A 13,497-nucleotide genomic window follows, 5' to 3' on the forward strand; every position below is an offset into this window, starting at 1 on the left:
TGACTGTCGATCAATACATTGATCAGTGATCAATACACTGACTGTCGATCAATACACTGACTCTCTATCAATACACTCTCTGTCGATCAATACACTGTCTGTCAATCAATACACTGACCGTTGATCAATACACTGTCTGTCGATCAATACACTGTCTGTCAATCAATACACTGACTGTTGATCAATACACTGACTGTCGATCGATACACTGACTCTCTATCAATACATTGACTGTCGATCAATACATTGACTGTTGATCAATAAACTGACTGTCGATCAATACACTGTCTGTCGATCAATACACTGTCTGTCGATCAATACACTGTCTGTCGATCGATACACTGACTGTCGATCGATACACTGACTGTTGATCAATACACTGACCGTCGATCGATACACTGACTGTCGATCAATACGCTGACCGGTGATCAATACACTGACTGTCGATCAATACACTGACTGTCGATCAATACACTGACTCTCTATCAATACACTGTCTGTCAATCAATACACTGACCGCCGATCAATACACTGACTCTCTATCAATATACTGACTCTCTATCAATACACTGACTGTTGATCAATACACTGACTGTCAATCAATACCCTGTCTGTCAATCAATATACTGACCGTCGATCAATACACTGACTGTCGATCAATACACTGACTGTTGATCAATAAACTGACTGTCAATCAATACACTGTCTGTCAATCAATACACTGACTCTCTATCAATATACTGACCGTCGATCAATACACTGACTGTCGATCAATACACTGACTGTCGATCAATACGCTGACCGGTGATCAATAAACCGATCGGTGATCAATAAACTGACTGTCGATCAATAAACTGACCGGTGATGAATAAACTGATCGGTGATCAATACACTGACTCTCAATCAATACCCTGACTCTCGATCCAATACACTGACTCTCGATCAATAAGGTGACTGGCGATCAATATACTGACCGGTGATCAATACACTGACTGTCGATCAACACACTGACTGTTAATCAATACATTGATCGGTAATCAATACACTGACTGTCAATCAGTACACTGACTGTTGATCAACACACTGACTGTCGATTAATACACTGATCTGTGATCAATAAACAATTGGTGATCAATACACTGGCTGTCAATCAATACACTGACCGGTGATCAATACACTGACCGTCGATCAATACACTGACCGATGAAGAATAAACTGATCGGTGATCAATACACTGACTGTCGATCAATACACGGGTGATCAATACACTGACCTTCAATCATTAGCCTGACTCTTGATCAAAACGCTGACTGTCGATCAATACACTGATCGTCGAGCAATACACTGACTGTCGATCATTAGACTGAATGTCGATCAATACACTGACTGGTGATTAGTACACTGACTGGTGATTACTACACTGACTGTCGATCAATAAATTGATTGGTAATCAATAAACTGATCGGTGCTCAATAAACTGACTGTCGATCAGTACACTGACAGTTGATCAATACACTAACTTTCAATCAATACACTGATCAGTGATCAATACACTGACTCTCGATCAATACACTGTCGACCAATACATTGATCGGTGATCAATACACTGATCAGTGATCAATACACTGACTGTCGTTCAATATACTGACTGGGGAACAATACGCTGCCTGTCGATCAATACACTGACTTTCGATCAATATACTGACTCTCGAACAATACACTGACCAGTGATCCATAAACTGATCGGTGATCAATACAATGACTGTCGATCAATACACTGGCCGTCGATCAATACACTGGCCGTCGATCAATACACTGACCGGGGATCAATACACTGACCGTCGATCAATGCATTGATCGGTGATCAATACACTGAACGGTAATCAATACACTGACTGTTGATAAATACACTGACTTTCAATCAATACATTGATCGGTGATCAATACACTGATCGGTGATCAATACACTGACTGCCGTTCAATACACTAACTGTCGATCAATACACTGACAGTTGATCAATACATTGAGTGTTGATCAATACACTGACTTTTAATCAATACACTAACTGTCGATCAATACATTGATCAGTGATCAATACACTGATCGGTGATCAATACACTGACTCGATCAATATGCTGTACGGTTTATTTTTCAGAGAACGAGGGCTCAGCACCTTCCAGTTCCGCCCTCACTGTGGGGAAGCCGGTTCAATCACTCATCTGGTTTCAGCCTTTCTAACAGCGGACAACATTTCCCACGGACTGAATCTGAAGAAGGTACGGATGCACACATCATCATGCTGCACTGTCGGAGGGTCAGTACTGAGGGAGCGCCACACTGTCGGAGGGGCAGTACTGAGGGAACGCTGCTGCACTGTCGGAGGGGCAGTACTGAGAGAACGCTGCACTGTCGGAGGGGCAGTACTGAGGGAGCGCCGCACTGTCGGAGGGGCAGTACTGAGGGAGTGCTGCACTGTCAAAGGGGCAGTACTGAGGGAGCGCCGCACTGTTGGAGGGGCAGTGCTGAGGGAACGCTGCTGCACTGTCGGAGGGGCAGTACTGAGGGAGCGCCGCACTGTCGGAGGGGCAGTACTAAGGGAGTGCTGCACTGTCAGAGGTGCCATATTTTGGATAAGAATTAAAACCAAGACCACTGTCTTCCCTCTGAAGTGGCCTTAGAGAGGGTGCAGAAGAGATTTACTAGAATGGTACCTGGGATGAGCAACTTCAGTTATGTTGAGAGACTGGAGAAGCTGGGGTTGTTTTCCTTGGAGCAGAGAAGGTTGAGAGGAGATTTAATGGAGGTGTTCAAAATCATGAAGGATTTTGATGGAGTAAATGAGGAGAATCTGTTTCCAGTGGCAGGAGGGTCGGTAACCAGAGGGCACAGATTGAAGGTGATTGGCAAAAGAACCAGAGGGAGATGAGGAGAATGTTTTTACACAGCGAGTTGTTGTGATCTGGAACGCACTGCCTGAAAGGACAGTGGGAGCAGATTCATTAATAACTTTCAAAAGGTAATTGGATAAATATTTGAAGGCAAAGCATTTGCAGGGCTGTGGGGAAAGAGCAGGGGGTGTGGGACTGATTGGATCGCTCTTACACACAGCCGGCACAGGCTCGAAGGGCTGAATGGACTCCTTCAGTGCTGCATCATATGCCCTCAGGATTTTCAAACGTTCTTCACAGCTAGTTAGTTAAGTTCTTACGTTGTTATGTAGGCAAACACAACAGCCAAGATACGCACAGCAAGATCCCACAAACTGCAATAGGAAGAAGCAGTGGTGAATCTGTTTGGTGCTATTCATTGAGGGAGCAATGTTGGCCAGGACACCAGGGCAGCTCTTTTGCTGTTCCTCGAATAATGCCACGGGAATTTTACTGCCACCTGAGCAGGCGGACGGGGCCACGGTTTAACATCTCACCCGAGGAACAACATCTCCAACACTGCAGTACTCCTTCAGTACTGCCCCTCCGACAGTGCAGCACTCCCTCAGTACTGCCCCTCCGACAGTGCAGCACTCCCTCAGTACTGCCCCACCGACAGTGCAGCATTCCCTCAATACTGCTCCTCTAAAGGTGCAGCACTCCCTCAGTACTGCCCCACCGACAGTGTAGTACTGCCGCTCCGACAGTGCGGTGCTCTCTCAGTACTGTCCCTCCGACAATGCAGCGCTCCCTCAGTACTGCCCCTCCGACAGTGCAGTGCTCTCTCAATACTGCCCCTCTGACAGTGCAGCGCTCACTCAGTACTGTCCCTCCACCACAAAGTGAAAAATTACTTTAGATTTCGTGTGATGCACTATGCAATATTGGTTTTATTTGTATTAAATTATAAAGAATACCTGATTGCCTCATAGGAGACCTTTCAATGCGTGTTTTCAACTTTCCAGAGCCCAGTGCTTCAGTATCTCTACTACCTTGCTCAGATACCCATCGCCATGTCTCCACTGAGCAATAACAGCCTTTTCCTGGAGTATTCGAAGAACCCACTGCGCGAGTTCCTGCACAAGGGCCTCAAGGTCTCTCTGTCCACGGACGACCCCATGCAGTTCCATTACACGAAGGTTGGTGCCTCCAAGTGCTGTGCGATGCTCATACGGACCCTGATAGGGTCATTTTCTGCCTCACTGGCTGTGTATGTCAACACTGCCCAGGATTCCCCGCACTGTGTGTGACCCAGGGGTGAAGCTCCTAGCTGGAACAGCAAGCTGAAAACAAAATCACCGTGTAAAATGTAGTTTTAGAACCCTACATATGGCCCGCTATTCCCAGCTCTGTGTTGTTTGTAGTAATGCTTTAAAACTGGCTGCACAAAGTTAGAATTATAGAGTCATAGAACGGTTACAGCACAGAAGGAGGCCATTCGGCCCGTTGAGCCTGTGCCGGCTCTGTGCAAGAGCATCCAGCTAGTCCTACTCTCCTGCCCTTTCCCCCGTAGCCTGAAAATTGTTTTCCTTCAGATACTTATCCAATTTGCTTTTGAAAGCCACGATTGAGTCTGCCTCCACCACCCTCTCAGACAGTGCATCCCAGATCCTAACCACTCACTGCGTAAAAAGGTTTTCCTTATGTTGCCTTTGGATCTTCTGATAATCACCTTAAATCTGTGTCCTCTGGTTCTCGACCTTTCTGCCAATGGGAACAGTTTCTCTCGATCTACTCTGCCCAGACCCCTTTTTGAACACCTCTATCAAATCTCCTCTCAACCTTCTCTGCTCCAAGGAGAACAACCCCAGCTTCTCCAATCTATCCACATAACTGAAGTCCCTCATCCCTGGAATCATTCTCGTAAATCTTTTCTGCACCCTCTCTAAGGCCTTCACATCCTTCCTAAAGTGCGGTGCCCAGAATTGGACACAATACTCCAATTGAGGCCGAACCAGTGTTTTATAAAGGTTCATCATAACTTCTTTGCTTTTGTACTCTATGCCTCTATTTATAAAGCCCAGGATCCCATATGCCTTATTAATGTAAACGGGGCTAAAAGGATTAATTTATGAGGACAGATTGCATAAACTTGGTTTTTATTCCCCTGAAGGTTGAGGGATGATCTAATCGAATTGTTTAAGAAGATTAAAGGGTTTGATAGGGTAGATAGAGAGAAACTATTTCCTCTGGTGGGGGGAGTCCAGAACAAGGGGGCATCACCTTAAAATTAGAGTCAGGCCGTTCAGGGATGATGTCAGGAAGCATTTCTTCACACAAAGAGTGGTGGGAATCTGGAACTCTCTCCCCCTAAAAGTTATGGATGCGGGGGGTCAATTGGAAATTTCAGGACTGAGAGCAATAAGAGTTTTGTTGGGTCAGGGTATCGAGGGATTATGAGATAGGAAAAGTTTGGCTCATATGTTGAGCCCAGATCCAGCATCTTGAGCCAGTGCACGTGGAGTGGCATGGATCACATGGCCATTATTTATCCTGGGTGATCCACCTCTGACCCGACTAACTTCGAGGGTTGGCGCTGGAGGTCACCGGCACTTGGAATCTGCCCTTGTCGGCAGGAACAAACGCTGGTCCTTTGAATAATCGTCTCCCTGACACACATATAAGGTCACGTTCATACTATCTCACAGCTGTGTGTTTGATGGGGATTGAAAAGGCAACACAAATTCATTCCCAAGTTTACAGCATAATTTAATGCACCTTTTATTCAGATTATAATTCAATTCAGTTTTTAAATGTTTCCTGGGATGTGGGCATCGCTGGCAAGGCCGGCATTTATTGCCCATCCCTAATTGCCCTCGAGAAGGTGGTGGTGAACCGCTGCAGTCCGTGTGGTGAAGGTGCTCCCACAGTGCTGTTGGGTCAGGAACAATGCTCCCTTTTAATCAGTTTTTTGGGTGTGCAGCCCATTCACAATACCTCGCATGCGCGTTTTTTCCTATTTAACAGCCGGTGAGCCGGCTGGGAGGGAGCTTCAAAGCGCTGCGCGGTTTAAAGGGGACATTGGTCGGTGGGGTGCTGGGGAGGGGTGATGGTCCAGGATTTTGACCCAACAATGATGAAGGAATGGCCGATAGCTGTCCAAAGGTGGAATGGATGGTGTAATGTTTTTGCTCCATGGGTTCTTTGCTTAAGAATTCATAGCAACACGTTGCTATTAAAAACTAGTTGGTTTATTAGCAAAAGGTTTAACAGTCACACTGCACATTACAGTTCATCCACCAGGCTCACAACGATCTGCCTCATCGTGGATCCCCCGAACCCAACTGGCTGGGGTTTTATTGAGTCTTGTGAACATCATGTGACTGGCTAAGCCACTCACAACTCAACACACCTGTGAACATACTCACAGGTGCATACATTACAGAAGGGAACGTGGAGGTGGTGGTGTTCCCATGCACCTGCTGCCCTTGACCTTCTAGGTGGTAGAGGTCGGGGGTTTGGGAGGTGCTGTCGAAGCAGTCTTTACATTCGAACCCTGTTAACATGGAAGGGTGTTACCAGGGCAATAGCTCTGTTTCTGGCCTGTGGCGTGTTGCTGCTGGTGTTTCGAGGTTGTCCACTAACCAATCGCTCTGTTGCGGACCAGGAGGCACTGATGGAGGAATATGCAATAGCTGCCCAAGTCTGGAAACTCTCCACCTGCGACCTGTGTGAGATAGCGAGGAACAGTGTGCTCCAAAGCGGCTTGTCCCATGAGGTAAAGCTACGAATGTTTAACAAGGCTTCACGATCTCGGTACTGTCAGCCCTCAGTGCTCCGATAGTCGAGACTGAGGTGGAGATTTTCAGTGAACAGACAGCCAGGGAATTGAGACTTGCACAAACGGATCGGGGCCATTTCATTCCCCCTTCTGCAAGCGAAACATCGGCAGCAATCGGAGGCAAGTGAAGAGAACGAGGTGTCGTCTGTGGCAGAGGCCACTGGCTGACTTTCATCTCATGCCTCCCCTGCCCCATCCCCTGGTACACAGACACCTTGGGACCGTCATTAACCAAATTGGGGGCAATAGTCAATACTGAGGAGGATTGCAACAAATTACAGGGGGACATTAATAAACTTGCAGGAAGGGCATATAATTGGCAAATGAAAATTCAACACAGATAACTGAGGTATTACATTTTGGTAGGAAGAATAGGGAGGTCGCTTATTACTGGGTGGGGTAGAGGATGATTTTTGCACCCCCACTTTATACAAAGGGCCAAAGGCAAACTTCTGGCATCTTTCTGGGGGGAGGAGGAGGGGGAAAAAAGAAATACTTGCATTTATATAGCGCCTTTCACGACCACTGGAAGACCCAAAGCGCTTCACAGTTAATGAAGTACTTTTTGAAGTGTAGTCGCTGTTGTAATGTAGGGAGGGGGGAGGGAGAGAGAGGGAAACACGTCACACCACACCTGGAATATCGAAGTTCAGGAGTCCTCCTCCTGATCCTGGGGGTCAGCGCTGGGGATTCCGGCCACTTGCACCAGAAGTTGCCCCAGTGAATTTTCAGAGCTGCAAATCTGCTCCCTGGCTCTTCCCTGATTGCAAGAGGGGCAGTGATGTATCTCGTGGCTGCCCATTCTCTAGGCTAGCAGGGTTAAACTGGGACCGTATCACAGATACAGACTAAAACAGAATAGCGTGGGTCTTACGGACGGTTATATTACTGACCAATGAATAGACACGTTTGAGCGGGTAACAGGGGGAAAAAAATAACCAGCATTTCTACAGCGCTTTCCCAACCTGAGGACATTCCAAAGCGCTTTACAGTGTAGTCGCTCTCCATGCTCCCCGTAATTTCATTTTGGGCTGTGCGGCCCAGTCACAATTCCGCACATGGGCGTTTTATTTCAATTTAAAAGCCGTCTCACCAGCTGCGTGGGACCCCAGGAGCAGTACACGGAACATTGGTCACTGTCGTCATGTGGGAAACACAGCAGCCTCCAACAAACAGCAACGTGATAATTGATACGTCCTTACTATACAGTATAAATGCACACGAGGCCCATGCTTGAGAGAAGGTCAGTCTGTGACCTGTCCTTTATTCCTTAGCACTCAAGTGCAGGAAGTGGGTGGAGCTTCCCCTTTTATATCTGAAGGTCCAGGTTAGGAGTGTCTCCCACACGTTCACCACCTAGTGGTCATTGTTCTCACGGTGTACAACTTAGGTCAGATTATACATGGGTTACAATGCTGGTTGAATACATGACATCACCTTCCCCCCAAAGTCTTATTGGGATCACAAGTTAAGTCTCTCTGGTGGTTTACGCTCCCTTGTAGAGCGCCTGAGTTGGGGCTCCGGTTGTTGGGCTCTGGCCTGAGTGTCTGCTGTTTGCGGTGCCTCAGGCCTGTCCGGACTGCCCACAGTGACTGGGCTCTCCCCCCTTTGGTTCCTGTGTTCGGTCACCTGTGGAGGAGTGAACTCTACATCGTGTTCTTCCTCTGCTTCTTCTATGGGGTTGCTGAACCTCCTTTTTGTTTGATCCACATGTTTGCGGCAGATTTGTCCATTGGTAAGTTTAACTTCCAGAATCCTATTTCCCTCTTTGGCAATCACAGTGTCTGCGAACCATTTGGGCCCTGCAGCGTAGTTGAGGACAAAAACAGGGTCATTTACATCAATACATCGCGCCCTCGCATTCCTGTCATGGTAGTCATATTGTGACTGGTGCCTGCTCTCGAAAATTTCTTTCATGGTGAGGTGTATAAGGGATAGCTGGGTTTTGAGCGTCCTTTTCATTAGCAGCTCTGCGGATGGAACTCTGTGAGCGAGTGTGGTCGGGATCTGTAGGCCAACAGGAGGCGTGATAAACGTCTTTGTAGGGAACCCCCTTAGATTCTGAGCATCCCGTGTTTGATTATCTGCACTGCTCGTTCTGCCTGGCCGTTTGAGGTCGGCTTGAATGGTGCCATTCTGACATGGTTAATTCCATTGCCTGCCATGAAGTCCTGGAATTCAGTGCTTGTGAAGCACAGGCCATTGTCGCTGACCAAGATGTCCGGTAGACCGTGGACGGCGAACATTGCCCATAGACTTTCTACCGTGGCAGAGGATGTGCTTGAATTTAAAATGTCACACTCGATCCATTTGGAGTAGGCGTCTACTACAACCAAAAACATTTTTCCCATGAAAGGACCTGCGTAGTCCACATGGATGCATGACCAAGGCTTGGCGGGCCAGGACCAGGGGTTAAGGGGTGCTTCCCTGGGCGCATTGCCTAGCTGGGCACACGTGTTGCATCTGCGAACACAAAGTTCAAAATCTGCGTCTATCCCTGGCTACCAAACGTGTGACCTGGCAATTGCCTTCATCATGACAATGCCTGGGTGCTCATTGTGGAGTTCTCTGATGAACACCTCTCTGCCCATCTGGGGCATGACTACACAGTTTTCCCACAATAGGCAATTGGCCTGAATCGAGAGTTCATCCCTGCACCTGTGATTGTCCTTGAGTGCGCCATTAACAGGTGTTGATGGCCCCATTACTGGCCGCATTGTCCCTTGCAATGGCGTGAATTGCCGTTCAGCTTGCCATTGTCTCTGTCGAACTCCCCCTCTGGGTTCGACTACATGTTGGGGCATGCCCGATTGCTCTTGTCTGCCTGGAGAACTGTGTGCTGCTTTAACAATGTTGAATCTCTGTCCCAACCATTCCTTAACACAGTACCTCTTGCCTGTTCTGCTAGTGGCCATGCTCGCGTGGTTTAAATCCCAGTTTCTTGTCGCCATTGATACGTCCTTACTATACAAATATGATGTGATTGGGATTACGGAGACGTGGCTCCAGGATGATCAGGGCTGGGAACTCAACATCCAGGGGTATTCAACATTCAGGAAAGATAGAATAAAAGGAAAAGGAGGTGGGGTAGCATTGCTGGTTAAGGAGGAAATTAAGGCAATAGTTCGGAAGGACATTAGCATGGATGATGTGGAATCTATATGGGTAGAGCTGCAGAACACCAAAGGGCAAAAAACGTTAGTGGGAGTTGTGTACAGACCTCCAAACAGTAGTAGTGATGTTGGGGAGGGCATCAAACATGAAATTAGGGGTGCGTGCAATAAAGGTGCAGCAGTTATAATGGGTGACTTTAATATGCACATAGATTGGGTTAACCAAACTGGAAGCAATACGGTGGAGGAGGATTTCCTGGAGTGCATAAGGGATGATTTTTTAGACCAATATGTCGAGGAACCAACTAGGGTGTTGTGTAATGAGAGAGGATTAATTAGCAATCTTGTTGTGCGAGGCCCCTTGGGGAAGAGTGACCATAATATGGTGGAATTCTGCATTAGGATGGAGAATGAAACAGTTAATTCCGAGACCATGGTCCAGAACTTAAAGAAGGGTAACTTTGAAGGTATGAGGCGTGAATTGGCTAAGATAGATTGGCGAATGATACTGAAGGGGTTGACTGTGGATGGGCAATGGCAGACATTTAGAGACCGCATGGATGAACTACAACAATTGTACATTCCTGTCTGGCATAAAAATAAAAAAGGGAAGGTGGCTCAACCGTGGCTATCAAGGGAAATCAGGGATAGTATTAAAGCCAAGGAAGTGGCATACAAATTGGCCAGAAATAGCAGCGAACCTGGGGACTGGGAAAAATTTAGAACTCAGCAGAGGAGGACAAAGGGTTTGATTAGGGCAGGGAAAATGGAGTACGAGAAGAAGCTTGCAGGGAACATTAAAGACGGATTGCAAAAGTTTCTATAGATATGTAAAGAGAAAAAGGTTAGTAAAGACAAACGTAGGTCCCCTGCAGTCAGAATCAGGGGAAGTCATAACGGGGAACAAAGAAATGGCGGACCAATTGAACAAGTACTTTGGTTCGGTATTCACTAAGGAGGACACTTTTGGATATAAAAGGGTTCGGAGGGTCTAGTAAGGAGGAGGAACTGAGGGAAATCCTTATTAGTCGGGAAATTGTGTTGGGGAAATTGATGGGATTGAAAGCCGATAAATCCCCAGGGCCTGATGGACTGCATCCCAGAGTACTTAAGGAGGTGGCCTTGGAAATAGTGGATGCATTGACAGTCATTTTCCAACATTCCATTGACTCTGGATCAGTTCCTATGGAGTGGAGGGTAGCCAATGTAACCCCACTTTAAAAAAAAGGAGGGAGAGAGATAACAGGGAATTATAGACCGGTCAGCCTGACATCGGTAGTGGGTAAAATGATGGAATCAATTATTAAGGATGTCATAGCAGTGCATTTGGAAAGAGGTGACATGATGGGTCCAAGTCAGCATGGATTTGTGAAAGGGAAATCATGCTTGACAAATCTTCTGGAATTTTTTGAGGATGTTTCCAGTAGAGTGGACAAGGGAGAACCAGTTGATGTGGTATATTTGGACTTTCAGAAGGCTTTCGACAAGGTCCCACACAAGAGATTAATGTGCAAAGTTAAAGCACATGGGATTGGGGGTAATGTGCTGACATGGTTTGAGAACTGGTTGTCAGACAGGAAGCAAAGAGTAGGAGTAAATGGGGACTTTTCAGAATGGCAGACAGTGACTAGTGGGGTACCGCAAGGTTCTGTGCTGGGGCCCCAGCTGTTTACACTGTACATTAATGATTTAGACGAGGGGATTAAATGTAGTATCTCCAAATTTGCGGATGACACTAAGTTGGGTGGCAGTGTGAGCTGCGAGGAGGATGCTATGAGGCTGCAGAGCGACTTGGATAGGTTAGGTGAATGGGCAAATGCATGGCAGATGAAGTATAATGTGGATAAATGTGAGGTTATTCACTTTGGTGGTAAAAACAGAGAGACAGACTATTATCTGAATGGTGACAGATTAGGAAAAGGGGAGGTGCAAAGAGACCTGGGTGTCATGGTACATCAGTCATTGAAGGTTGGCATGCAGGTACAGCAGGCGGTTAAGAAAGCAAATGGCATGTTGGCCTTCATAGCGAGGAGATTTGAGTACAGGGGCAGGGGGATGTTGCTACAGTTATACAGGGCCTTGGTGAGGCCACACCTGGAGTATTGTGTACAGTTTTGGTCTCCTAACCTGAGGAAGGACATTCTTGCTATTGAGGGAGTGCAGCGAAGGTTCACCAGACTGATTCCCTGGATGGTGGGACTGACCTATCAAGAAAGACTGGATCAACTGGGCTTGTATTCACTGGAGTTCAGAAGAATGAGAGGGGAACTCATAGAAACGTTTAAAATTCTGACGGGATTAGACAGGTTAGATGCAGGAAGAATGTTCCCAATGTTGGGGAAGTCCAGAACCAGGGGACACAGTCTAAGGATAAGGGGTAAGCCATTTAGGACCGAGATGAGGAGGAATTTCTTCACCCAGAGAGTGGTGAACCTGTGGAATTCTATACCACAGAAAGTTGTTGAGGCCAATTCACTAAATATATTCAAAAAGGAGTTAGATGAAGTCCTTACTACTAGGGGGATCAAGGGGTATGCTGAGAAAGCAGGAATGGGCTACTGAAGTTGCATGTTCAGCCATGAACTCATTGAATGGCGGTGCAGGCTAGAAGGGCCGAATGGCCTACTCCTGCACCTATTTTCTATGTTTCTAAGTATAAATGCACACGAGGCCCATGCTTGAGAGAAGGTCAGTCTGTGACCTGTCCTTTATTCCTTAGCACTCAAGTGATGGAAGTGGGTGGAGCTTCCCCTTTTATATCTGAAGGTCCAGGTTAGGAGTGTCTCCCACAAGTTCACCACCTTGTGGTCATTGTTCTCACAGTGTACAACGTAGGTCAGATTATACATGGGTTACAATGCTGGTTGAATACATGACAATAATGACCAGATAATCTGTTTTAGTGATGTTGGTTGAGGGATAAATATTAGCTAGCCCCAGGACACCGGGGAGCAGGACCCTGCTCTTCTTCGAATAATGATCTTTTATGTCCACCTGCTGAAGCAGATGGGGTTTTAGTTTAACGTCTCATCTGAAAGACGGCACCTCCGACAGTGCAGCACTCCCTCAGTACTGCCCTCCAACAGTGCAGCCCTCCCTCAGTACACCTCCGACAGTGCAACCCTCCCTCAGTACTGCCCCTCCGACAGTGCGGCACTCCCTCAGTACTGCCCCTCCAACAGTGCAGCCCTCCCTCAGTACACCTCCGACAGTGCAACCCTCCCTCAGTACTGCCCCTCCGAGTGCGGCACTCCCTCAGTACTGCCCCTCCGACAGTGCGGCGCTCCCTCAGTACTGCCCCTCCGACAGTGCAGCCCTCCCTCAGTACTGCCCCTCCGACAGTGCAGCCCTCCCTCAGTACTGACCCTCCGACAGTGCAGCACTCCCTCAGTACTGCCCCTCCAACAGTGCAGCCCTCCGTCAGTACCCCACCGACAGTGCAGCCCTCCCTCAGTACTGCCCCTCCGACAGTGCGGCACTCCCTCAGTACTGCCCCTCCGACAGTACTACCCCTCCAACAGTGCAGCCCTCCCTCAGTACTGCCCCTCCGACAGTACTATCCCTCCAACAGTGCAGCCCTCCCTCAGTACTGCCCCTCCGACAGTGCGGCACTCCCTCAATGTCAGATTGGATTTTTGTGCTGATGTTCATGGAGTGGGACTTGAATCTATGATC

At 47.5% G+C, this 13,497-nt stretch overlaps 1 protein-coding gene across 3 annotated transcripts in view; it reads left to right on the forward strand.

Annotated features, from left to right (window-relative positions):
- Positions 1-13,497, forward strand: part of ampd3a (adenosine monophosphate deaminase 3a) — an 82,686-nt gene that overhangs the window by 66,900 nt on the left and 2,289 nt on the right. For 2 of the 3 annotated variants that reach the window (XM_070899446.1, XM_070899445.1), the window contains exons 12-14: positions 2,157-2,277; positions 3,894-4,067; positions 6,536-6,646. In XM_070899446.1, coding sequence (XP_070755547.1) covers positions 2,157-2,277; positions 3,894-4,067; positions 6,536-6,646 — 406 coding nt within the window. The remainder of the gene's footprint in view (positions 1-2,156; positions 2,278-3,893; positions 4,068-6,535; positions 6,647-13,497) is intronic. The other variant, XM_070899447.1, reaches the window with a different exon arrangement.

The sequence above is a fragment of the Pristiophorus japonicus genome, chromosome 14 (genome assembly GCF_044704955.1).
Source record: "Pristiophorus japonicus isolate sPriJap1 chromosome 14, sPriJap1.hap1, whole genome shotgun sequence".
Classification (NCBI taxonomy): Eukaryota; Metazoa; Chordata; class Chondrichthyes; family Pristiophoridae; genus Pristiophorus; species Pristiophorus japonicus.